The sequence below is a fragment of the Apis mellifera genome, linkage group LG3 (genome assembly GCF_003254395.2).
Source record: "Apis mellifera strain DH4 linkage group LG3, Amel_HAv3.1, whole genome shotgun sequence".
Taxonomy (NCBI): Eukaryota; Metazoa; Arthropoda; class Insecta; order Hymenoptera; family Apidae; genus Apis; species Apis mellifera.
In genome coordinates, this window is record NC_037640.1 from 4,340,284 (window position 1) to 4,368,102 (window position 27,819).

The 27,819-nt window shown below is 26.3% G+C and overlaps 2 protein-coding genes across 4 annotated transcripts; one reads left to right on the top strand and one right to left on the bottom strand.

The window, feature by feature from the left end:
* Positions 1–1,582: 1,582 nt before the first annotated feature.
* On the bottom strand, positions 1,583–27,819 carry LOC414029 (ABC transporter A family member 1). The gene is made up of 26 exons (XM_397465.7): positions 27,541–27,819; positions 20,069–20,238; positions 18,255–18,546; positions 14,564–14,685; positions 9,146–9,319; positions 8,901–9,082; positions 8,610–8,814; positions 8,452–8,527; positions 8,084–8,237; positions 7,765–7,951; positions 7,548–7,691; positions 7,317–7,467; positions 7,166–7,239; positions 6,638–7,090; positions 6,212–6,561; positions 5,714–6,120; positions 5,380–5,640; positions 5,031–5,298; positions 4,780–4,954; positions 4,295–4,631; positions 3,897–4,171; positions 3,671–3,817; positions 3,192–3,571; positions 2,825–3,032; positions 2,398–2,737; positions 1,583–2,315 (listed from the first exon to the last, which is right to left on the bottom strand). The coding sequence occupies exons 4-26, from the start codon at positions 14,654–14,656 to the stop codon at positions 2,212–2,214; spliced, it is 5,145 nt and encodes a 1,714-aa protein (XP_397465.5). The 5' UTR covers positions 14,657–14,685; positions 18,255–18,546; positions 20,069–20,238; positions 27,541–27,819; the 3' UTR covers positions 1,583–2,211.
* LOC107964212 (tubulin polyglutamylase complex subunit 2) lies at positions 10,181–16,305 on the top strand. Of its 3 annotated transcripts, XM_026439365.1 has the most exons (6): positions 10,181–10,765; positions 11,465–12,795; positions 13,179–13,301; positions 13,363–13,439; positions 13,531–13,804; positions 15,780–16,305. In XM_026439365.1, exons 1-2 carry the CDS (start codon positions 10,522–10,524, stop codon positions 12,061–12,063), a joined length of 843 nt encoding a protein of 280 aa, XP_026295150.1. In that variant the 5' UTR covers positions 10,181–10,521; the 3' UTR covers positions 12,064–12,795; positions 13,179–13,301; positions 13,363–13,439; positions 13,531–13,804; positions 15,780–16,305. The 3 variants fall into 3 exon arrangements, with proteins under 3 accessions (XP_026295150.1, XP_026295149.1, XP_006559778.1); XM_026439364.1 differs by having other exon boundaries at positions 13,363–13,804; XM_006559715.3 differs by lacking the exons at positions 13,363–13,439; positions 13,531–13,804.

Below are 27,819 nucleotides of genomic sequence, written 5' to 3' on the forward strand. Positions count from 1 at the left end.
CAACAGGAAAAGCCAAAAAATGGCGATTAATGTGAGCAAAGAAGATTCGATCATGTATACAATACAAACAAAAAAAATAATTACTTGTGAATGCAAGTTATATCTACTTTTTAATGTATAGTATCTTTAGGAATGTTTATAATATTCCCATCTTGTAATTGTGATATACTTAAAACATAATCGTGTTTTTAAAAAATGATATACACATATGTATATGTTATATTTTATATAAATATATAAATATGCATATATTTATATATTCATATATAAATATGCATATATTATATATTCATATACATAATTTTCATAAAATTATTTGCAGTTTTCCTTTTCTTTATATAATTTCATAATTGACTAAATTTTATATTGATGTGATATTAGCTAGAACGAGAGTTGTGCGTACACAATCCCTTATAAATGTGCGAATGCACAGTAGCGCATGTATAATTTTTCATTTTACATTTCCTACTATATTCTTCTTATAACGAGTTTTATTTACAAAAATCAATATCCCCTTACAATGAAATTTTTATTTTTGACTATCTATGCACTATAATCTATAAAATATTTCGTTCAGTCCGCCAAACAGTACTCTTATTTCTTCCGTTCGATTTTTTTGTAATTTTTATTACGGAAGATGTACGCACATAAATATTAAAAAAAATCTTTTTTCCAATAGGAAAACTTGAGACCATATATTTTTTTTCAACTTTTCTTTTTATCCTTTCAATAGATTTCATTTGTAATGCATAAAGCTTACTCGAAATCGGATTATATAAAACAAGATACCTAGCTTTTTCTATCCTACTATTAATCTACTTTTAAAATGGGTTTAATTTAATAATTTTACGTAAAATATGCATATAATAAAAAATTATTGTTTTTTTTATTTTCACTCTTTACTTAGTTTCAACTCGTTTTAATCAGACTATTTCATTTATTTAAAATTGCAGTAGAATTAAAGCATTTTTCGGAAAAATAAAAATTTTAGAAAATAAAAAATTTAATTACAATATAGAAAAGAAAATTAAAAATATTTATAAATAATTTTACATCAATAAAATTTTTTTAAAATTATTAAATTATTTATATAGATTATCAAATATTATTTATATATAATATAATTTTATCATATTTAAGTTGTCCTATCAAATTTCGATTGCCTCTACTATAGAAGTCTCGTATTAAATTATTATCGTCTTACGTGCTACTGAGGCAAGATTACCAATCTATAATTTGTTTTTTGTTATTCAAAAGATTTCAGAAAAGACGATAAGTAAGTTGGAGTACATATTCATAAATATGTAATACATATTATCTTATATGCACAAATTAAACAACCCATTATGTTTTATATATAATCATATCTTTTAAATAATGATGTAATTTTTTTTAACAGTATTTGAATTGTGAGCAATAATAAAATTAATAAATGAATGTACAAATGTTCTTATGTTTATCAATATCGATAAATAATCCATTGAATTCAGTATATTTAAAAAGAATTTAATATTGATCTTTGGATCTATATTTTTTTCGCTGTTAATAATGTTTAATATTATTCTTAATAATGATAATAACGTTCCAATTCCACAGCAATATTATTTGTGAGACCTATTTATAATATTCATAGGAATCGAATAATAGACTATATTACAATGTAATTTAAAAATTATGAATATTACTATTTAAATAGTATTAGTACTGCATTTTTGCTGATAATCGAATAAATCGTTTACAGTTTCCACATTACACGATTTTCTATTTACAGTTCAATTAATTTTTATACATGTGTCCATTTATTTCACGATAATTACCTCCAGGAAGTCACTATTAATTCTGACAAACGCAATAATATATCGACACAAAAAAAATCTAATATTTTTAATAATTAGGTCGATCATATAACGTAAAAATATGTTTTCTTTCATTCACAGAATTGTCGAGTCAAAACAGAATTTATACCTTCAAAATCTGCATTCAAAAATATAAAGTTTTTTTGTAATTATTAGAATATTCTTGATATTTAGAATGCAGAAATCTTTTTTTAACTTTGTTTAACTTTGTTCTCAATAATATTTATGTGAGAACACAAAACACTAATTCTTCCAATAAGAATAATTTTTTTACACTTTTTGCACAAATTGAGCAGTTCCATGAGTATTTCACTATACAACACGTGAGAATAAACACATTCATTTGTGTGAGTTATCATTCTCCCGAATTAGATTCATCATAGTGAGAAAATTTAAGAAAAACTTGTTCCAAAGTAGTTTGGCTGAAACTGTATTCTTCAATATCTAATTCAAGCTTGGCTAAAATTCAAAATATTAAATTATTAAATTATTAAATTAATAAGAATTTTTAATGGTTTAACTTAATTTACTTGATGTTTACCTTTTTCCAATTTCATAAAACACTCGGCCAGCGAGTTAACTGCATGTTGGGGTACAGCAAAAACTAATCTATCGGCAAAACTTTCTTCTAAAGTTGCATCTGGAAAAAGACTGGAAACAAATTCCTTCAAACTTGTAATTCTATCACCGGAAGGTGTGGTAGGTGTACAATCACCGCCTAAAAGTTTCATTTCAAGAGTATAGCCTGCACCATATAAATTCTTCAGATGTTGAGTAGAACCAATACACCTTAACTCTCCTTTTACCATTATACCCACTCTGGAACAGAGAGCATCAGCTTCTTCCATTGAATGAGTAGTTAAAATCGCACCTCTACCACCCTATTTTATAATAAATTTATTTATAAAAAAATTATCATCAACAATCATATATTTAAAAAAATTAAAAATTTTAATAAAAAAACAAACCTGAAAACTAGCAAGAATTGTATCCCATAAAAATCTCTTAGATCTAGGATCCATTCCTGCACTGGGTTCATCCATTAAAACAACTTTTGGACCTCCAATCATTGCCATAGCAAAACTAAGTTTTCTTCTAGTTCCACCCGAACACTCTTGAGTTTGTTTATCGGCATGTTCATGAATTTGCAAACCAGTAAGATATAAATCTACAATTCTGAAATATAAAATTTTATTTTATAATAATTTTTTAACTAAATGTATATTTAAAACTTTTATAATTATTAAATTAATTTGAATTCAATATTATAAAATTTATAATATTTGAATATTATCCCAAATATTCGATATCTGTCAATATTATCCCTATCATCACCTGTCAATATCTCCCCACGGTACACCACGAATCGCAGCGTAACATTCTAAATGTTCCCTGACAGTAATATTCTTCCATTGAGCATCATGTTGGGGACAATATCCCATTTGTTTAAAAGCTTCCGTTATACTGGAATTAATATTATAACCACCAATTTGTACTCTCCCTCGAGTAGCTGCTTCTTCTGCTATGATAATTTTCATTGTTGTTGTTTTGCCAGCACCGTTGTGACCAAGTAATCCAAATACTTCTCCTGGTTCAACTGCTAATGATAGATTTCTTACAGCAACTTTTCGTTGTATTTGACTAGCTTCTTCATCTTGTTTTGAACAGCAACTGCATGATCCTGACTCTTTTTGTCGATATTCTTTTCTTAAATTCTAATAAATATTTAAATTCAATTATATATATATATATATATTGATATACATAAATTAAAAAATATTAAAAATAAAATAATATGTAATAAAAAATAATACCTGTACTAAAACTACAGGTGGTTCTTGAACAGATGACGAAGTAATAAGATTAAAAACTTTCTGTCTTTCAATTTTAACATCTCCATCTTCGTGTTCTCCAATATCAGAGTTTTCCATTATTTCTTCACCGATTGAACCACCATTACGCTATGAAGATAAAAAAACTTTTATTTTATAAATTAAATATCTATTTAATTTTTTAATCTGTTATATCAATTATACTAACCAAAAAATGCTTCAATATATCGCCAATATTACCACCACTTTTTTTAATATCCAATAATAAAAGCACGAAAAACCACATCGGACAGTGCAGAAGCACACCAAAGGCCATTAAAATGATTTCCGTGGTTAAATAATCGGACATAGTTAGATGATGACAAGCAGCGTTAATAGAGCACATTATATGAACTCTTTCTACATAATATACTGCAGCATATGGTATGTATAATGTGTTTAATAAAGAAAAAATTACGTGTAAAACGAATGCTGCTGTCCCACCTAAAAAATTTATTAACAGATCAATATTAATTTATAATTTATAAATTCTTAATAAAAATTGGAAGTTACATCTAAATAAATGAATTTCTATGAATAAATAATAATTTTTGAAATATAACTTACTAAGACCTAGCATATCAAGAGTTGTAACTAGTATAAATGGTATAAGTCCAAAAAATGTAGCAATATTGGGTAAAATGCTTTGAGCTGAATCCATTTTGTCAAAAATATAACTCAAACATGTCGAAAATAGAATGGATGATGGGCAATAAAGCATCAGAAGACCACCTAAGGTAATAAGTGCTGGTATTTCTTGAAGCGAAGGCACATCAAAGACAAATATGATGCCAAGGATGCATAAACTTATGAATGTCATCAGGCCGATAAGTACAATAAAATATGTTAGGAAGTACATAGAAAATGACAGACCATTAACACGAAGTTGATTCTTTGCTTTTATCTAAAAATATGAATGTAAGAAATATTGTTTTATAATATATAATATGATTAATTATTTATATAATATAAATAAATAATATAAATATTTAAAATAATAAAACAAATAATATATTATTTTAAAAATACGATTAAAATAAAAAAAATCTTACTTCACGATCATAAACCATATCTACAACTAAGGTTATTGGTAACAATATAAAATGCATTCCAATAAATAGAGCAGAACTCGCTGTGCCAATATTAAATTCTTGTGGTTGAGAAGTTTGTTGGAAAGGATGCGTTTTAACTTCAATATGTGTTAAATTATCTTTATCTGAGATCAACCTAATTAGAAGAAAATAAATGAATTTTATATACAATTATTTAAATTTGCGATATATTGTTGAACTATTAATTATACCTATAATAGGTGTTTGATAACAAATTTATCAAGATTGGTAGAGAATGTTGCATAGTATCGTTATATGCGATAATCAAATTGATTTTAGATAGACTATATTCATTGATATTGAAAGCGGCAACATGTGGTGCAATTTTTAACAAATTTGCAAAATTTCCATGGTATTCTTTAATATATTTTACATCTTGACCTATTCCATCGATTAAATCTGTGATATCGTGGTCGGTACTATTTGTGTACAAAATTTTTGTCTGATTTCCGTAAGTATCTGTAAAAGCAAAAAGAAAAAAAAAAAATTTTCAATCCAGATAAAAATTATTTATTAAGATACAGTTATTCCAAAATATACCGTTATTCAATTTAAGAGATTGCATTTTGACCTCGACTGTTTGAATGCTATGTAAATGAAGGCCAAGAACTATCAGAAAAAGAGGCGCAACGATAGTGAAATACAATAACTGAATGTTCCTAAAAAGCCTGAGTATTCTTAGACGAAGCATAGCATACAAAGTTTGAATGAAATTAGGCCGAATTTTTATGGGGTCTAATCCAAGGCCGAGAACTGGAGGGTTTCTATCACTATGAACGCCATCCGGTAAATCTCCTGCCTCTACAGTAAAATAAAAATAAAATTAACACATTATAATCTTTTTAATATTTTGAAAATATTAAATTGAATATACCTTTTGCTTGACCATCATTCTGGACAGTAACACCTTCATTTTGCAAACTTTGATAAGAAGTGCTTTTCGATTGTAATGATAAGGATCTACTTAATGCACGATTGCGCACCATTTTTTTTGATAAATTATCCATCGTATATTCAGGACCTTCATCCTTTTCTAAATGTAAGAATACTTCTTCTAGAGTAGTCATTGATACTCCATAGCTACTAATGCCCAATCTACTTGACCGAGTTTTAATCTCATGTTCTATAGCTGAAAAAAGTGGTGCAAAGCTTTCTACTGAATTATGAGGTAAAATAAAACTCAGTTCACGGCCATGACGTCTCGCTTTTTCTGCTTTTGAAACATGAGACGTTACTAATCTAGTAATAGCGTGTTCTCTTCCATTTCCTTCAAGTACTAATCTGTAAGAAACCAACAAATATATTTTTATTAATTATACTATTTATTACTATACTATATCATTTTTCATTTTTTAATAAATGTTAGACATACGTTAAATGATATCCAATGCCAAATTTATTTTTTAAGAATAAAGAACTACCGCAGCATCTTAGTTTTCCTTTACTAATAACTGCTTTCCTATCTGCTAGTATATCCGCTTCATCCATAAAATGAGTCGTCAGTAAAATCACTTTTCCGTGACGTCTAGATTGTAAGAAAGACCACATCTGTCTTCTGGAGTAGGGATCAACTCCAGCTGTAGGTTCATCCAGAATAATAATTTTCGGATCACCGATAATGGCGATACCTACGGATAATTTCCTTTTCAGTCCCCCGCTTAAATATTTTGCAAAAGTATCTGCCTTCTCAATTAAATCGATATCTTTTAAAGTTTTATTCACCTAAAAATAATCAAATATAACAATTTGTTATTCATAATTTATAAAAAAAATTTTTTATATAACTTGTTCATATTACCTCGTGTTCAATCATTGATCGTGGAATACCACGTACAGCGGCAAAAAATTCAAGATGTTCGCGAGGTGTAAGAAGATCAAAAAGAATGTCATGTTGTGGACAAACGCCCGTCATACTTCTAATCATCTGCATATCATTCGAATCCCGAACATCGTAACCAAAAATCAAGGCAGTGCCAGCGGTAGGTGCAGTCAAACCAGTTAATATATTAAAAAGACTAGTTTTGCCAGCTCCATTATGTCCAAGTATCGCTGTGATTTGGCCTTCGTAAATCGTTAAATTAATACCATTTACAGCTTTAATTTCTGGTTTACGGCATTTTTGATAGGATTTGTAAAGATCAACTATTCTAATTGCTTCACGACCTTTCATTTCACGCACTACTGGTTCAACATCGCGATTAGTTTCTTCACCAGGAATAAAAGAGTTCGATTCACCATTTGATGATGGTACCTATAAATACAATTTTAAATATATTTGTTTTTTTATTTTTATATTCGTTTCTTTATTATTATTAATGAAATTCACCCGTGGAGCTTTTCTTTGACACCAAAATTCAGGCGTGAAACAAAACCAAGGAGTTCTTTTTGTTCCATATTCACCTAAATTATATATTTAATATTTAATTCGTTATTAATAATTTAATGGATATAACAAAGTTTATTTTTAAAAAACATACTTGGTATGACACAATCAAAATAGTAAGCTAAGCAAGCATAGAGAATTATGTCTAATGTCATCATAATAAGACTTCCTCCAAATGGTATACCAGGACCTGACCAAAGATTGTCAAAATTAACTCCTTCTCCTTGTAAATCTAGTACAAGTGCCTGTAAAAAAATACAAACATTTTTATATAAATATTTACAAAATATTTCTTTTGAATACATTATTTTCTTCCAATACAAACTTTATCCATAGCTAAAGCAACTCCTGTTGGACTAAGAAGAGAAACCAACCAAAATGGTACAGAACTAGAATCGTTTACAAAGACTTGAATAAAGTACATCAAACTCATTATTGTGACTGCAAAATTGCCAAGTACACCGGCAGTCTGAAAATAGTTAAGATTAATTTAATAAAGTAATAATACAATAATAGTACAATAGTACCAATAAAATACTTACTCGTGACTTATCGAAAAAGGGTGTTATCATAAAAGCGAGCATGATTATAGAGAAACTGTACAGTACTACTAAAAGAAATATTGGTAAAAAGTGTGTATGTTGAAACATTTGTAGTGTAAAAAGTAATATTACTCCGACAGCAGAAAGTAACAAAACAAAAACGCTATAGATAATGAACCATGATAACCTGAAATAAAAACATTAATTAATTTTTAAATATTTTCATTTTTTAATTTATTAATATTATTAATATTTTATATATTACTATATACTAACATTTCAATATAAAAAATTTTATAAATAATATTCATTTACTTACCAGAAAATCGAATCTTTTAGGCCCATTATCTTCATTCCTTCCTTAATCTTTTTTTCTTTTTCACCGACTATCAGGATCAGAAGATAAGTAACAAATTGTGAAATGGCCAAGACCATAAAAAGTGGTATAACAACTCTAAAGGCCAACATCCAGTCTAAATAAAAAATATTCTTAGAAACATGAAAAAAAAAATATCAAAAAAAAAAAATAAAAAAAGCAAAAAGTTTAAACTTAATTTATAAATTATAATTTATTTTTATAAATTTTAATTTATACAATTATTATAATTATATAATTTAAAAAATCCACTAATTTTTAATCAATATGTAGAAAGATGGAAAAATTATTTAAAAATATTTGTAATTTACCTGCGGTGAAAGCTTCTTTAGGAAACATTTCTAATTTAATATCCGGTACAGTTATATCTGTATTCCTCGTATCTAACTAAAAATTGTTAATATAGAGATTCAAATCAGTATAAAATATTTTTCGATTACGAATTAATCTAAAATATCAAGAAACATACTCTTATCTTTGTAATGTCCATTATCATTTGTAATGCCAAGAAACCTGAGTGCAAATAATTGTTCGCAGGACACGATCCACCAGTTTCTATTGACAATACACCACCTAACCAGTGGCTCGTATCTTTCCGACAAGTAACTGGGGCAGAATACAATTCAGTCGGCGAAGGTGGATTCGTATATGATGGATTTGTTCTTATCTCATATCTAATGTAAATTAGATAATTGCATTTAAATTTCTTAATTTTAGTTATTGCAATTGATTATTTCAATTAAATATTATTAAATATTACAAGAGATGCTGAGATATTGGTTGAGAATCTTCGAAGATTACTGCTAGGGGAACGCTGTATGGATCTCTCCAATATGCTGCTTGCAAATCATCCTTTGTATCAAATACCATGAAATTTAAAGGAAGCTTGCCAGGATAATCCCACATTGATAACCACAGAGCATTCATTGAATTTAAAAAGGCCTAAAATGGAAATATTATAGAAATTGAACATTGAGATAAAATTGTTAATACAGGAACATGTACCAAAGTTTCTGTTGAATTTGGAACAACAGCTATCGTATTGTTCTTGTAGCCATTGAATGTCTCGAATATACCACCTTCTTGTCTTTGTGTTGTCATTGCGGGATAATTTGGATTCGGTGGTAATACTTTCACCACAATTAACACACCTAGAGTGCAAAGAGGGAGGAAAATCTCCTGTGAACAATAAAACAAAAACAACATAAGAAAAAACATAAAGGAAAAAAATATTATAAATCAAAATTAAAATTTTAACATTTTTTAAAATTATTTTTATATTCTTTTATATATATTTTATGTTTAATTTAGTTTAATTATGTTTAATTTGAAAAATAATTTATGATGAATAATAAATTGTTCAAAGTAAAAAAAAATTAAAAAAAAATTAAATACAAAAAAGATATACAGAATAAATGATATTTTTAATTCTAGAATCGAACAAGTTTTTAACTCAACTCTCAACCGTTACCAGCAGCTGTTCTTTTTTATATGTATATAATTAAATAATAAATACGTTAAAAATTATTCACGATGACTGAATATAGGAGAGAAAAAGGTGCATAGTTTCTAAAAGGAACCTCCCTCGTGCGTGCATAATAATTATTCCACCTGCACCCTCTCCCACAGTTGTCGTGCAATGAAAACCTGCGCAAGCGTTCGATACAACCTTTGTTGGTTCGTTTGAATATGAGAAAAGTGGATATACTAGTAGTTCGCTTTCGTATTCCGTCACCATGACGATCAACAACGGACCAAACCAGTCCGATTCATTAGCACGATTATTCTTGGTTTTACAGTCGTTCACAAGCGATTTAAAATTTCCTTTTTATAAATCGAAATTTTTTTTATTCGTAGAAGAATTTATACATAAAGAAAATTAGTTAAAAAAGAAAAAAAAATAAATAATGGTGTACATTGTAATAAGATAAAATAGATTGGAAAAAAAAGATAATATCAGAAATATAATTGGTTTTGAAGAATTTTAAAAATTGAAATCCAATATATAATTAATTAGAAGATAAAAATTCTTCTAACAATAATGAAACGTAGTTTTTCAAGAAATCATTTTGGATTGAAAATTTCGAAGTTTTCCCTTTATTGATAAAATAATTCAATTTTAGTGCAATTTAATGATTCCTTCTTCTCGACGAATAATCAAAAATCTTTATTATATAATTTCTTCTTCTGAATTGATGCTTCTTCTGAATTTTTTAAAAAATAAAAGATGTTTATCATTCAAAAGAATGATTTTTAATTAATAAATATTAAGATCCATATAATATTTAATTAATAAAGATTCGGAATATCTTTCGAAATCGTTCTTTGTGGGAAAATTGATGAACGAATATTAAAAAAAAAATCTATATATATATAACTCAATGTCTTTCTTCGTCGATATCGTAACGGAGGATTCTTTTTACGAGAATCTTACATTAGGTGTGGTCAAGATTCTCGAAAGTTTTCCATACGTAAAAAATGTACGAGTCGATCGCAGAAACGGATGTGAAACTACAGTCATTAATAGCTGGGAACAACGCCATTGTTGTATACTCCCGGAAGATGTTAAGAACTTTTACGCCTCGATCGACGGTTTTCTGCTTCAGTGGAATCTTGAGATAGCAGGTAAAATTCTAAACTTCTATTCTAAACTTATCCACGCATTTCGATAATCCAATTTGTCGGCTTTCATCCATGATCATTGCTTCCAATCCAATGTGTTATTAATAATTATTTCATATCTCTATTTCTGACTCTTCAATAGCATCATAATTTCAACTTCTGTTTTCTATTGTCTTTCTATGTTTTTTCTAATATAATTTTTTCTTTATAATTCTGCAATGAATAAAAATAATTTTTGCTAATATTAATTAATTTTCTATTAAAATATATTAACACTAAAATTATCAAATTATAATAAAAGTTTTAGATTTATTTTTTGAATTTATTAAGAAAATAAAAATTTGATGAAGATATTAATTTTTATTAAGACAGAATTTTGATTATATTCATTTATATATACTATAATGAGATATATATTAAAATCTGATATTCTAGTTCTAATATTATAATTATATTAAGTTGATAATATTATTTTAAAATTTTTAATAAAAATAATCCTTTTTCATTTTATTTTTTTCTATGAAAAAAATAAAATAAATATTAATATATAGTATTTAATCATATTTATCAATCATCTCATATGAAAATTATAATTAAATTATATATTTTATATCAAACTAAAATAATGTAATATCATTATCAATTGTTATCAAATTTAAAAATTGATAATATCTTCATAAAAAATTTATTTATTTTATACAGGTGAAGAATTTCCCATAGGATGCATGGAAATTGGTACCTTTTCCTCTTTAAAACGCTATACAAACAATTCTAAAAATTATCAAACAGATGCTACTAAGAAAGAATCTTACAATGACATCCATAAATTAGAAAATGAAACCGTTTGCGGTAGTTCTACCGATCTTGAGAATACAATTTCATCTCATTTGCAGGAAAATGATTGCAAAATGTTTGAAATAGCAAGATGCTTTCCAGAAAGTGAAATTGCCAAGATCTATTTGGTATATCGTATAAAACCGGAAATGGAATCGCCAACAATCTGGCTACATCGAGAGAATACTAATAAATGGTATCGCTTAGCAGACAATTTTACTATATACTTTCGTATGATGCTTGTTCACTTGGGTTTGCCATTGTGGCAATGTTGTGTGGCTGGTTTGTCTCTTCCAGCATGGATACAACAAGTTTATTTTTTAATTGGTCCTCATTTACTTCCTTCTACCGTTGAACCAATGGAGACTATTTCTACCTCTATGTGGAACAATGGACCTACAAATATTATCGATCCAGCTATTTTTAAAGGAAGAGAAGGAAAACAAAAAAGTTCAAAAAAGAAGTAATTTTTATAACATTATGGTTCATTATCACTCTTCTTAATATATGATTTATAAGATTCAAGAGCAGATAAAATTAATATTTTTAAATTAGTAGAATGTGCATCTACATTTATGTACGTAAAAGTAAATTATAAAATTATAAAAGTAAATATTTTTTTCATGAAAATATTTTTTGTTAAATATATTATTGTTATGATATCATAATAATAAAATTTCATTAAAGCATTAATAAAACATGTATTAATACATTTTAATATATTGATAAAATCTGCCATTATTTAAAAACTATTCACATTTTCCTCCAAATGTCAATCATTAAAAATAAAATGTACTGTTGAAATCGACCACGTGAAATCATCAAACAGTAAAGCTAAATGAGTGAATTTATTTTGAGAACTCGAGATCATACTACTGCTCTAATATATTCACATTGTCCTTGGTCAAGTGTATCAAAGAGGAAACAAAGAGAACTGTGTTCCATTTCTAATCTATTTTTCAAGATCAATGGAAAAATAATAAGACGAATTAGAAAACTTTATTCTTTCCTTCTTTTCTCCTCTCTTCTAGACCCTTCCACGACGACCCTTGGCCCAGTTGGCACAAAGCTAATATAAAAACACCTAATGAATTGGCAATACGCCTTCCCCCGTTGGCAGACGTGAATGTCCACGGAACGTAGTCACTTCGTCGCCGTCCATGGAAACTATCTGCACATCTTTCTCTCCATTGTAACTGGTGAATTTGGATTGCAGTTTTACTGGCACCCAACATATACATTTTTTTTCTTTTTTTTTGTATTCCCTCTTTTTCTGATTCTTGCATATTCGATATATTCTGTCTTATTCTATAGTAGACTGACTTAGACATCCAATTCACCAATTCATATGTAAATTTCTTTCCAATGAAATTTTTTGTAATAGTAATTATTTTCAAAAAATCTTTTAATGATAAAGAATTGATAATTTCAAGTATCTATTAATGATTAATTTTGGAAAATTATTTTTTTCCCCTTATTTCTCTATTTATATCAACGTAAAATCTTTAAAATTTCTTAAAAAAAAATAAATTTAAAATATTTAAAATAAATAATAATGTATAGAATATAATCTGTCCCACAGATTGCAGAATTCATTTGTCAAGATGCCAGAAACGCCACAAATATTGACACTAGCGCCAATAAAATAAATACTTGTTATATAAAGAATTATTATGAGCAAAAATTTCTCAATAACAATGATCAGGTAAGATTAATAACCATTTTATTATATATCCATCTCATGTTATTAATAGATCTTTTTTTAGCCATCTATTTTAACATCAATAATCATCATGTAAATTTTCATTATTTAAAAAACAATATACTTCATGATGTCATATAAGTATGTAGTCACATTCTTTCATACAATTCAAATCATTGTTATAGTATCTTATTACCAAACAGATTAGCAATTATTATTTTCTATCTTTCAGATTACAATAAAAAATTCTAGAATTTCTTTCCTTATAAGCAGATTAAGTTCTATTTATAGAGAATTAATAAATATTAAGTCCGTACTCTTTCTTCTTCAATTTTTAATTGATGTTTTACTGTTGAATCTTCTTTTTTTTCTTTCACATAAAATGTGTTATTGTTCAAATATTATTCTGTTATACTGTTCATCAAAACTTTTGCTTCGATTTGTTAAGATAAAGGGCAGATCGAAGAGAAGAGAGGAAAGGCGAGTCTAAATATAGCTCGTTAAAGGTAGAGAAAATCGATTTATACATAAAATAAGTATTCGTGTCTATACTTAGTTCTGGCCTCCTAACGCAAACTACTACTCGAATAAGACTCTTCGTTCCATAAAATGGTAACATAAAAATCCTACGATAACAATTCAGGTGTATACTTGAACCTCTGCATGATAGTCTGGATCAGATTTCTCATTCCTTGACAATCGGTGAAACATAATTCCTTCTTAATGCAATATATGCTGACACATTCAATACAAACTTGAAAGATTCCACTGGAACCTTGAAACCAGGTCAAACAGCTGTACGGCATTATTTAATTATACAAAACTAGCGATTTTGATGAATTATTCACAATTTCGTCGTTTCTCTTCTTTAAGTATGTACTTGATTGAAGTTCCATTATATGTATATTATTGATGATTCATAGTATGTGGAATTCGATAAGATCAAACAGATATAACTTAGACATTCCACAGATAAACAGCATCTCATATTTCATATTCATTTAATTAAAGTTTCATGATTAATAATCAAAATAATATATAGAATTCAATAAAAATTTGAAAAATAAATTAATAAATTAAACGTTTTATAATTAAATTGGTGTAGCATAAAATAGAAAAAGAAGAAATCAAAACTATAATAATAATAGTTTTACAAAAAAATATAAGTTTTTTTTTAGTTTCAAGTTAATCATGTTAATTAAATAACGGATGTTAAGTCTTGTTAAATCAATTTTGGAGTGTTAATTGCTTTATAATTAACATACCGCCGTAGTCTTCCGTTTCTCACGCTTTTTCAAGAGAAGATTCCTCACGAGCATTGCTCGCAGTTGAGACAAGTAGACCCCGCACGTACCCATTTTGCGAGATGTACTCGTCTTTGTAATTTCTGCAACATAAACGGAGGCAAGATAAATTTTCTTTTTTTATAAAACAGAACATATGAAATTTAAATTAATATAATATATTGATTCAAGTGTGCCATTTATCAAACTGGCAAATATATCTGTGAATTTAACGATAATATAAAAATAAAATACTTAATGATTAATATTATACATGTTTGTTTATAAATGTATAATTTGCAGAATTTTTTTTGAAAAATATTAAATTATTAATCGATTACGAAATATAATGTTTTTATATTTCAACAAGATTATCTTCCCATTTTCCCAGAACCAATCATTTTATCTTTAACAAATCAGATAACCATCTATCATTTTTATTACTTTTTATTACAATCTAATTACACTCAAATCCTACAATTCCATCCAAATCTTTGAAAACTTTTACTTTCTGTCGACTTTACTATCCTATTATAATTTCCATTTCACTAAGCATTCCCTATTAATGATCTCTTCAACCTCAAATCTATTCATTCGATTCCCTGATCCAATCAGACATTTTAAATCTAATATTCTCTCCACCAATCACTCTAAATCAAATAAATCCGATCAGAATGCAAACTTCCTTCCATATTCAATCATTAAGTTATGGATATTTCTAATTATCATTGTATGAGAAGTTGGCCACTATATTGGCTAAAAAATGTACTCACTTATGATTTTGATGATGACAAATCAACAATACGCAATAGCATTAATTTTAATATTCTTATTATAAGTCTACAATAATATAATATTTTGAAATTAATATCGGTTTTTCTAAAAAACTTTGTTCCATTTACATTATATGATTATATTTGATAATGATAATTTCCTGATGTATTTTATTCTTATGATTTTTCTTAACCAAATTCTTACTTTTACTTCGTACTTCAATATATCTCGTTTTTTTTTTCGATAAACATGCTCCTCTATAAATAGATTTGCGTTATGAGAGTTTCGATTAGCAATAAAAATTTATGAACGCTATATTTGTAATCGTACGAGAGGAAATACAGGCCTACAATCAATCAAACTCAAATTCCTTCCGCTCGTCAATTTCTCATCTCTGAAACAATAAGGCTTTCCTAAATTTCAGATTCGTATGGATCTATATTTCGCGGTGTCGAGTGAACCAATCGCGGAAAAAGATTCTTTATTGATTAACATCCAGCTGTGCCGATGATTGGCCCCGGCCGTGACGAAGGTTTTCGCTTCGACGTTCGGACTTTTTGTTGGAAAGTCACGGGCCTAGTAACGTCTGCTTGCCACGTAAATACATAGATACAGCAGCGATGTGGTCGATAATTCGTCGTTTGCACTATTTAAGCATTCGCGCGTGTAAGAGCGAGCAATATGCCATCGAATATGTCAAGGTCTTCGTATATAGTTCCTCTATAGTAACCTATGAAAAAAAAAATAATTTATTAGTGGATAGGTAGATGGTGGAAGTAAGAGTTGAGACCGGAATAACAATGGAACCGAAAAGAGAAGATGTGGATAGAATAGGAGATAAATGTGGACGGACACGTGATCTTTTTAATGATTATTAGTATTATATCAAATGATTTTATTAAAGAATCAATGTGATATGATAATCACTTTGACTGAGTTGAACTTGAATCAATAACGGTAATTATATTTTTTTATAAGCATAAATATTATGCTTATTAACATTAAAAATATTCTATTGTTCTATTGTAGCATTAAAGAAATTTATGAATAAAATATGATGTTAACATATGATTTTGTTGTAAATATTGAAAAAATTTAGAAAATATTTCCTTTTCAAAAAAAAAAAAAAATCAAATTTGATGATACAATTAAGTTTTATACAAAGACGATAGGAAAAATGAAACAATTCAAAAGATCATACATGATATAATTAATGTACGATGATAACCAACGATGCAAATAGTTGATAAGAAATTCAACGTGCATTCTTTTCCCTATCATGGCATCAATAGACGGTTGTTGCATAATACTGACTTCATTCTACGTGCAAGTTGAATTTCCGGTCATATCAGAAATTGCAGCTGGAAACTTCTTCGTTGGAAGATAAGTAGAAACTCTTTAATCTCGTCGTTTAGATGTAGATCTCGAGATTCAAAGAGGAATAAATTGGCGAAAAAATTTTGGACGACTTTTACTCGATCCTTGCCAAAATTGATCAACTTGATGTTATTTTTTTAGGCAATATTATATATAATATTATATATAATCCAGATGGTTTAATTGGTTCTTGGAATAATGTATTCCACGCTTATTGTTAATTATTATAAATTAATAAAATTAAGAAATCGTATATCGTGGCATTATTATTTATATTATATTGCATCAGTATACAAAATTTTGTTATTTTTATATAAAGCATGATTTTCTCACTTAAATTTTTTTTTTATTATATTATTTCTTTTTGTTGAACTTGAATTTTATAATATATAAATAATATATGCTATGATATAATGAAAAAAAAAATATAAATCAAGTTAAAAATTAATGCCAATTGATTAAAATTTCAATCTTTTCTAGAACAATTTGTTTTTCTTAACAATTCTATGATTCACGTTTCATGCTATGAAACACGAACAGCTAGTCGACGATTAGTTGATTATCATCTATCAAGTAACTATACACGTTAGACATTTATATCTACAAACGAAGTACGAATGCGCGATTCATAGAAATCGAATCGTAAAAGACACAGTACTTGGCAATAAAACCAATAACAAAGCGTTTATAAACTAATTTAACCGATGGCCAACGGGGTTTTATCGAAACGATAAGTTTATCTTATCTTAACCTTTACGAAAATCGATATTCCCTTTCTTTACACTTGTTTGCGCAACAAAAGATGTATTTTTTTTTCACAAGTGAACATTATCGCAATATCAGTAGCAATTTTTGCATAATTTTTTAAACATTTTAATTCTTCTTTTATTTATTAATTGATTAATTTTGTTTGTTCTTCTTCTTATATATTTTTTGGTTTTATTCCAGTTAAATAATTGGACAACTATTAATCTTTCTTAATTTCCAGATTCCCTTCTTTTTAAAATATAAAAATCTACAAATAATTATTCAAGTAGAGTCGTTAAATAAATTATCTAAATTATTTACTTTCTATTAATTTCCAAATAAAATATTTTATAATTTTTACAATTCATTTTACTGAAAGCATAAAAAATCATTAAATATCGTTATCGAATTATCCTTCGCTTAAAAATAAAAAACGCATAAAAATCCAAAACCCCATTTTGATGGAAATTCCAAAGGAAAAAAAAAATCATGCTCATTGACAGCAATATCGATAAATAAAAAAAAAAATTAAAAAAAAAAAATAAAATAAAAAAAAATGAGGTCGTTCGATATTTTCCATCAACACGAGAGAAGAAAGGAGGAGGATAGAAAAATAGCAAAGAGAAGAAAAAATCTCAATCTTGCCTATTCAATTGGCCCAACAAATGGAAAACCAAATAAACAAACAAAGAATAAAGAGAAAAATAAAAAAAATAAATAAATAAATAAAAATGAAAAAGATAGCAATTTTCTTTATTGCAAACGTGAAACTTACGTGAATCACGTGCTGCTCGGCAGTTGTATCGAAAGGGGCGACTCTAATCGACCGTGCCCTCTCCCTGATCGAAATTGGCAGCGTAGCCAGTGTAGGCAGAGGTAGCAGTGCCGTGGCCGTTTCTATCGTACCCGATTCCGATCGATCGTGATTCGCGAACAGACGTACTACAAGCTGCGACAACGGCATCGCGATGAACGACGATGGTGCGATCGGTGCATCGCCGGTGCGCGTTTGTAGAGCCGCTGCTCCTGGCCATCCTCGTCCCCGATTATCCAAGACTTTTCACACGCTGCAATTCATCAAACGCACAGGTTTTTATAGAGGGAATCAATAGAGGGGAAACACGTAAATCGTGTTAAGAATTGATCCGGTGGAGGATTTTTAAACTGAAAGCTTTAATCCTATATGTTGGAATATATAAATCAGCGAACATGATAGCGGATAGAAATTCAACCATTCGTGATAAAATACATGCAGAGATATAATGAGATTGTAAATGAAATCATCGGTACCAATCGGTGACGTTTGAGAAATCCACTTAAGAGTTTTGCATTTTGTTTTTATACTGGGAAAAAGATGATGATTAACGATGTTTCATGAACATTGAGAATGAGAGATTTTTAATAGAAATGTAAATGTTTGATTCTTACATAAAAAGAAATATGTTTATTTTACTTTTCATTGATTTTTTTTTCTTGATCATGCTGTATGTGTAAAGTATATTTAGGGATTATTTTGTCTATCCCAAGATTCTTTAATATTTTAGGTTTTAAAACTTATGAAAGCATGCTAAACTTGCTAAATATTTCTATTTCATAATCCAAAAAAATAAATTAATTGTGAAAGTTAATAATAATAATAATGTCATCTTAATGACATATATTTTCATATATTTTCATATTGTACATCTTATATATTTTCTAATCAAGATTAATATTATAGAAATTAAAATAATTTCTTATCTAAACGAATTCTAAGATATTAACATAGCTATCTTCATAATAGGTTATCATAATATATGATATGTAAATATTAAACAATTACAAATTAACAATTTGTAATCTTATTTAATGTCTTACTCACGTACATATACATATAATACATATATTACATATACATATAATACACGTGTATGTAAATTTTCTGTACTTATGTCTGGTTTTAATTTATACGTTGAATGCTGTAGATTATCAAGAAATATATGATTGAATCAGAGCAGTTTCAAGAAATCAGTATTCTTCACTAGCTGTAGGATTATTTTATAATTTTTTTTTTTAATAACATTGCATCAAATGATCTCAAAATTTTAATATGAATATCTACAAGTATAATTTATAAATCAGTATATATTTAAAATTTGTACTACTTCACTGTATTTCTTTCATGATGACGTATAACGTTTGGGATAAAAATATCATTGCAATAATTATCGTATGTTGAGTTCTTAATCAGAACAAGTTTCCGTTTAGAACAGATTTCCATTGTGCCAATCAGCATATTTAATTTCATTATTATATTTATATTATTGATTATTATAATTTCATCATTTAATAATATTATTTGTTCAATAATTTTAAATGATGATCATATACATTATCAATGATATTATTTCTAAGAAATAAAATATTATATAAATAATATTATATATCAATTGTATAATTATAAAGAAAATAAATTTGTAAATATAAAAATACATATAAAAATCGATTAAAATAAAGGATTTTTAGTTAACTATAAATTTCTTATAAAGAAATAATGAAAAAAATAAATAAATCATTGATACTTAAGGTATTTAACGACAAAATACTCACGTTTGGCCAGAACGTCCAAAAATTAATCCAGTTCCTAGTCGTCGAAAGCAATTCGATGAGAAAGCAGTTGAGGACTAGGATGGCAACTTTTAGGATGGACTCTTAGCCCTTCTGGCTTGATCCATCCATGTAGACTAAGTTCGATTGGAATCAAAGGGTTTGCCTTTCATCTACGAACAAATAATAACAAAAAATACTTTTTTAGTTATTCGTTATAACCCAGATTGAAAAATAAAGAAACTTTGTTCGACATCAAAAGATTTAACGCATGGAAGGAAAACTAATTTCGCAAGAAATTGAAGTTAACTTTGAAACATCATACAAGACAAAGAATTGATATGATATGAAATAAAAGAACAAAATTTCAATTTTTATTAAGATACCTTATTAAGATAATTACAAAATATCTCAGTATGAAAAATACTTCATCAATTTCTTGTATAGATATTTTAATAGCATAAACAATTCAATATATATAAATGCTTTATCTAAGGATATTACGTCACGCGATTATTCTTACTTGTATATATGTTTAATAGTAGAAACATTAAACAAGCAAAAATTCTGTTTAGATGATGTCACATCTTATTAAGAAAGCATTGCAAATAATGACACTTAATGAGATCATGGAAATAATATTAGATATTATAGTTGTTCATTTTAAGTTATTAGTTTTACTAAATTTTTAATAAATCTATTTTAATAAATTAATTTTAATAAATCAAGTATAAGTTTTATATTTGATTTTTAAAATAATATGATTATTGAATTTTTTCGTGTTTCTAAAAATATTTCATATTATTTCATATTAAAATTTTTTTAAAAAAAACTTTTCTATATTTTTAAAAAATTATATACGTTATTTAATATATAAATATTATAAAAATATATTTTTTAATATTTTTATTAAATAAAAATTAAAACATTAATATAAAAATTGAAATATATATGCATAGAATACAATCTAAATTCAGAAAAATTCTTTTTATTAAATCCTAGGGATAATCTCGATTTCATTTTTTAAAATTTAAAATTTGAATTTTTAAAATTCATCAATATTTCAATAAGTTTAATTATATTGATATTAAATGTAAATCATCTAAAAGTACTTACATAAAATTCTTTTTTTCTATGTAAAATATAATTAAAAAAAAAAAAAAAAAAAAGAATAGACATCATATATGCGTTCAACAAAATTATTGGCGTACGAAACACGCGACATTTCCTTCGTCCCTGAAACTTAATTCATTCCGTTGAATTGTACGGAAACGCGAGACCCTAATTGTTTTGATCTTATTATATCTCCAGCAAACCATATTTTATCAAGAATTCTCCTGGAATCCTTTCTCGACGAATTCTTTCAATATATAAAGAAACAATTTAAGAATGAACTAAAAGTTATAAATTATAAAATAATATTAATAATTTATAACAAATATAACATATTACAATAGTATTATTAAAATTTAAAAATAATATTTGTTACAAAAATTATTAATTTCTTACCAAGTTATCAATTCTTATAGATTAATATATGAATTTAATAAAATTCTCTTTCTAATATATCTATATTATTTCATTTCTTTGAGATTTTATTTTCTTTCTTTAATTACTTTCTTTTTCTTCATTGATCTATTCTTATATTTTCAAATTAAAGATAATGATTTATAATTGATTGCGTTCATTATAATTTTCTATATAAGAAAAAAAAATAATTAAAAAATTAAAAACTATTTAAAAGAATTTTCTAAATTTATTTAATTAATTATAGTAAAAAAATAGAAGAAAATACTGTATTTAGAAAATTATATATAAAGAAAAATGAGCAAATAAAAAATTACATAATTTATCTTATAAATTAAAATCAATTTGCTATAATATTCCATATGATACTATCCTATTTAAAGGAACTTTGAATTCTTGTTGAGCTCTCTTAAGTATTCCTTACACACAAATGATGCATCCTCATTCACATGGGTAATAAGTGAAACACACAACAGATGGACGAGGATATAAATAGTTATAATTCAAGTATAAATACTGAGTATGCGGTCGAGTTTTCTTCGATCAAACCTTGCGGCACGTTCCATTATTCATTCGATTCATGCAACATAGCAGAACCATAAACAACCAAGGTTTTCCGATAAAAATGCAAATCCGACAAAATTCTGTCCTTTAATCCATGCTATGTGAGATCAACTTCTCCGCGATCCAGTAAACGAAGATGCGGAAGAATTTATGAATTTCAAGTGAATTCTTCGATTCCTCAAAGAAATATTGTCCTGTTGATAAAAGAAGATCTTACAAAATATTTTTAGAAATGTTGTATTTATATTAAAAAAAAAAAACTAAAAGCTAAAATCTAAAAGATATCAATTATATCTAATAAATCTTTTTCTTGATAAAAATTTTATATTTTAGAAAAGTTTGTTAAATAATTTAGTAATATCAGAATTGAGAGATAATTGTTGCATTATTTATTGTGCATAATATGTTTTCTGATGTGAATATTTATAATTTTGAATTGAAATTGTAATCAAATGATAGAATATGATAATAGGGCATATGTAAATCTAGATTATTAAACAATCGACATTCATGAATAAGAAGATAGATAAGTGTTGTTTTTGTATATTAATTGAATCTTGAATTAGAATTTGAACTTAAGTAGAATAATAAGATTCGATTTGTTAGTTAAATAATTTGTGACAAAGGATTACATGAATCAATCACATAATTCTTAAACAATCGATTAATTTCAATCATTTCAAATTAATTCAATTTAATTTAAAATTATTTAACATATTAAAATCTTTAAATTTAACGTATTAATTCTAAATTTATTCACCTAAATCATGTAAAAAAATAAAAAAAGAATTTTAATTTTCTATTGCAAGATCTTTTGAAAAAATTAAAAATTATATTAAATTATTTTCTTTAAAAATTAATTCAATACAATATTATGAATATATATGAAATAAATTTAAAAATACGAGCCATTCAATTACTGTTTTTTCAGAAATTTAATGTTATCCAATACAGATAATAAACCCGTGTCGCTGTATTGAATTTGACTGTTCATTTTGAGAAATGCATGATGGGAAGATCTCCCCCTAATCGTATAATTTTGCATCGGAGGGCACGACGCGATACTCTTTTTTAACGAAGTGGATTTCCCGCGCGTATCCTACCGGATGTAGACACTTGTCGGCGTATAAATAATAAATACGAAATGCACGGGAGACTCTGGCTAGACACGCAGGGTCTTCACCCCACGACATCGAGGGTTGTCGAGGTAAGGAACATGCCAGACAAACCGACGCCGCGTCATAACGACGATATTACTGACCAACGTTGGATGCGGCAGTAATTTTTTGAATTACGTGGCAATATAATATATATTAGAATTATTAATTATAATTATAATAATAATTATTAAGTTAATGATAAATTTTCCAATTATATAAAATTTGCATGATATAATTTCCAGTTTTGGTTAAAATTTAATTTATTTCTAAATTAATATCATTTTTTAATTAAATTAAATTAATATTTTATGAATTTTCAAAAATATATATTAAATCTATAGATCTAGCATAAATCTATACATATAATTATTTGACTAATTCAGATTGTATTTGAATCTACATATCATATCATTGCATGTCATATCATATATGTGAAATAATATAAATAATGGAAAAAAAAATAACAAAAACAAAAAAAATGAAATCTTCGTTATGCAATTAATATACAAATTAAAATATCACATTTGCGAACTTGAAATAAACATATACCATGAATATTTTCAAGATAAAAATATAAGAATATAGCATTGTAAAAATGAAACAAATAAATGATAAGATCAAAAAGATGAATTAGAAAGGAGCTCGAAGACTAAACTTATTAAAAATAAAGTGGCATAAATTATAGTGTAATCGTATTTTGAAATAATTAAAGATTATAATATTAAATCTACATTAATATTTTTAAACTTTTTTTTCTTTACTTATATTATATATTGTTAAACTGATTTAAAATAATTAGAATATTTTTTTAAAGAAATATTTCATTTCTGCTTACTTTAAAGGATTAATAAAATGATCAATAAATTAAATATATAATTATGTTTGCATTGTTATTAATTAATTTGTTTTCTTTAATTCTTTAATTGAAATATAAATAGAATCTTCTAATTACTTTAAATGTTACATTGTGACAAATATATACAAAGTGATTTAATAAATCAGATTAATATTTTTCATTAGGATTGATACCACAAGGTTGACAAGGTTGTAAAGAAAGAATAAATGTGTCTAAAAAACACATATGATATAAGAAAAATTTTTTTCCCAACTGAAGAAGATTTTCTATGATATTATTAATTCTATATTTTTTAAATAATGATATTATGATTCTTATTGAATAATTCTGATTTCAATTTGTTAAAACTAAAAATCACTTCTGAAAAGGCTTAAAGTAATTCTTTAAAACTCTTTTCTATTTCATTTTTTTATTCAAAACGAGATCTAGCAGATCTAATACTAATGATTATATAAAATATAATAAATAATATAATAAATATAATAATAATAAAAAGCAGATTGCAACAGAATCACCTTTATTATAATTGTTTTAATGTATTAAATTTTTAGGTTGTTATTTTAAATGGTATTACCAAATGTAACTGAATTAAATTAGAAATTAAATAATGATTATCAGATTTAAAGATTCTCTTTCATTTCTCAAAATATGAATTCATAATGAATAATATATGAAGGGAAAAAACGGGATTTAATGTCAACAAGACAGAGAATACGAAAACCCTACACATAAACGTATAATCTCGAAGCACTACAAAGACCTTAGAAGATTACTTGTTGCAGTTGCAGTCATACACATATCCAGGATTTAATCGTATCTGACGAAAGTCACGTAAGCTGTAAGCAGTAGACATTATTTTTTGCAAAAGAACATCTTGTTATGTGTTATTGTTATTTTCACAATAGAATAGTAATAATTAATATTAATTCAATATGAATAACTGAAAGATGTATTATCATTTTTGTTTGAGATCATTTTTTTTAAAAGAAATATAAAAGAATATATCAACATGCTCTATATCATAAATATTATTAAACGTTTAAATGAATTAATTGAACTTTAATATAGATTTGTGAAACATAGATGAGCATGGATTGATTTTTTTATAAAAAAAAAACATTGAAATATATAAATATATATGATTATATATATGAAATATATAAATATATTTTCACTTAATATCAAAATAAAAATTTATTATATTATGAAATCAATGGAAAACTGTATTTAATATTTTGTATTAAAAAATTTTTTTTTATTAAAAAATTTAAAAATGGAAAATATATTAAATTATTAAGCTTGATACAAAATAATTTTTTATTGCGCAATTATACATTTATTTTCATTATTTTGATTAAAAAAACAATTGCAATAATATTATATTATTAATGTGCATTCATTATAATTATAATATAAAATTTAAATGCTAAAAGACTAAAAAAAAGTATTCTATTTCAATTTCAACTACAAAAAATCAAATCTTGTTATCAAAATTTAAAAATATTAATTAAAATAATAATTAAAATACATTTTTGCTTCATTAATTGAAAATTTAATCAACATGAGATTTTCATCACTGTTTGTGTACAGTTTCACTACTTCAATTTATGTCATTTCATATATTTGTCATATATTGTTGAAGATAACAATATTTTTTTCCCAAAAATATAAAAAATGTATTTCTTTAAAATATTAATATTTAATTTAAAAAAAATTAAATTTTATTTTACTTAATAATCTCTAATAGATTGATAATACTTAATAATTTCATATCTCACTTACCAATAATAAAACTTAGAGATGAAAAAGCACAATACTTTGAAAGAAAATCTCAATTTGTTAAAACTAAAAATCACTTCTGAAAAATTTAATATTATGGACTATTAAATGTGCTTATTAATTCGAGTCATAGTATTTCGACAATCCGATTACAATTTCTGTATTCATTTCTCTTCAATTGTAATAATTCTGACGAAATACATAAAAAATATAATTATCATCAGTCTTTCACTATACTTCATTAGCCATCACATTATGTATGGTCTATAAAAATTTAATGGCTATAATATCGATTTAGAAAATGTAGCAAAAATAACAGATCTTGTTATATAATATAAATATAATATACATATTATCATGATTATACAATTTTCATATTTTATTTTCTTACTTTTTTCACTTCGTCTTCATCCTTTTTATCAAGCGCATGAGAGAGAGAGAGAGAGAGAGAGAGAGAGAGAGAGAGAGAGAGACACGTCAAGTTGGGTCTATCGACCGGAGGAGAATCAGAGGGCGGAAGAGGGTCAGAGACGCGGAACTTCACTAGAACGAAAATTCCATCCAATTATTGTTCGTATAATCCGCATATAATGTTGATACACAATATTATTTATACACGAAGTATTTCGTTATACGAGACGCGTCATCTTTGTTTAAAACGGTCAATGGTTTCTAATTCATTTAGGGCGCATTTAAAGCGATTATTACTTTTACACTGGTACGTAGAGGTCGCTAAACATCATCCTCGTGATAATAATGCCCTCGATCATTTTCTAAAATAGCATCTTATTAAACTGTTTTCTTTTTGTAACAAATTACATTTGTTCAAGAAATCAATCTTTATTTATAAATCAATTATAAATTGACTTAATTTTCAAAAATAATGCGAAAATTTATTTTTGTAATATGTATAAAGCACAATGGCTGAAATTGATCTACCATGAAGTCTCATTTTTCGTATGAATTACTCAATCTTTGTGTTCTCAATATCTTATGAACCAAAAATAAAATTTATGATAAATATATTATTTCAATTATGATTATATAAGAAACAAATTTATAATCTATTTATATTTTCTAATTTTTTTCTGATGAATCAATTTATAATAATGTCATTGATATAGTACTACACCGAAGCGTGTTTCGATGAAAAGTTCCTTTGGTTGCAAGACGTGTTGGAACAGTCAGTTACCAGAAATACACTCGTAGGTATGAACGAATATGAACAAAATGTAAGATGCAACTAAATAGAATGAGAGAAAGAAAAATAGACTAAAATAATAAAAAGAAATAGAAACTACCAAAAAAAAATATATTGATTTAAAAGGGAGATAATATAAAATATAATAAATCAAATACAGGTGAAAAATTAATAAAAATAAAGGAAAAATATTCATTTTATCTCTGTTATCTTTCTTCTCTCTCATTCGATCGTAGCACATACGTTCGTTCTCTCCCTCTCTCTTTCTCTCCCTCTCTCATAGCTCCCGCTTCTCTCTTCATGAAAATCGATTCGTTACCGGCCTGGACAGCAGTCCACATCGAACGATTCAAAATTGTATTTTTTTTTTGTATTAAAATCTTATTACCTTATTACCCATTGCATTAATTGGCGACCATCGAATGAAATTTTCCACGATAGAAGTCACAAAATCTCATCGACCGGCATAACTAATTTTCGCTTGCTATCATTGTATTACAGATACAAACTTTGCAACAACACTCAAAAAACGAGTCTCGCGAGAGACACAAAAGCAAATGTCACGATTAAAACTGTTGAGAGTATAAAGAAATAAAAGAAAGTCACGATTAAACACACCCTCAATGCACACCTGTCGGCCGACGACGCCAGACTGCGCGAGAGCGCC

Excerpts from the sequence above, each read along its gene's own strand:
- LOC107964212 (XM_026439364.1), top strand. The coding sequence starts at position 10,522 with ATGTCTTTCTTCGTCGATATCGTAACGGAGGATTCTTTTTACGAGAAT. Across the intron at positions 10,766-11,464 it reads GTGGAATCTTGAGATAGCAG|GTGAAGAATTTCCCATAGGA; the intron begins GTAAAATTCTAA and ends TATTTTATACAG.
- LOC414029 (XM_397465.7), bottom strand. The coding sequence starts at position 14,656 with ATGGGTACGTGCGGGGTCTACTTGTCTCAACTGCGAGCAATGCTCGTG. Across the intron at positions 9,320-14,563 it reads AGAAACGGAAGACTACGGCG|GAGATTTTCCTCCCTCTTTG; the intron begins GTATGTTAATTA and ends TATTGTTCACAG. Across the intron at positions 4,955-5,030 it reads TTATCAAACACCTATTATAG|GTTGATCTCAGATAAAGATA; the intron begins GTATAATTAATA and ends TCTTCTAATTAG.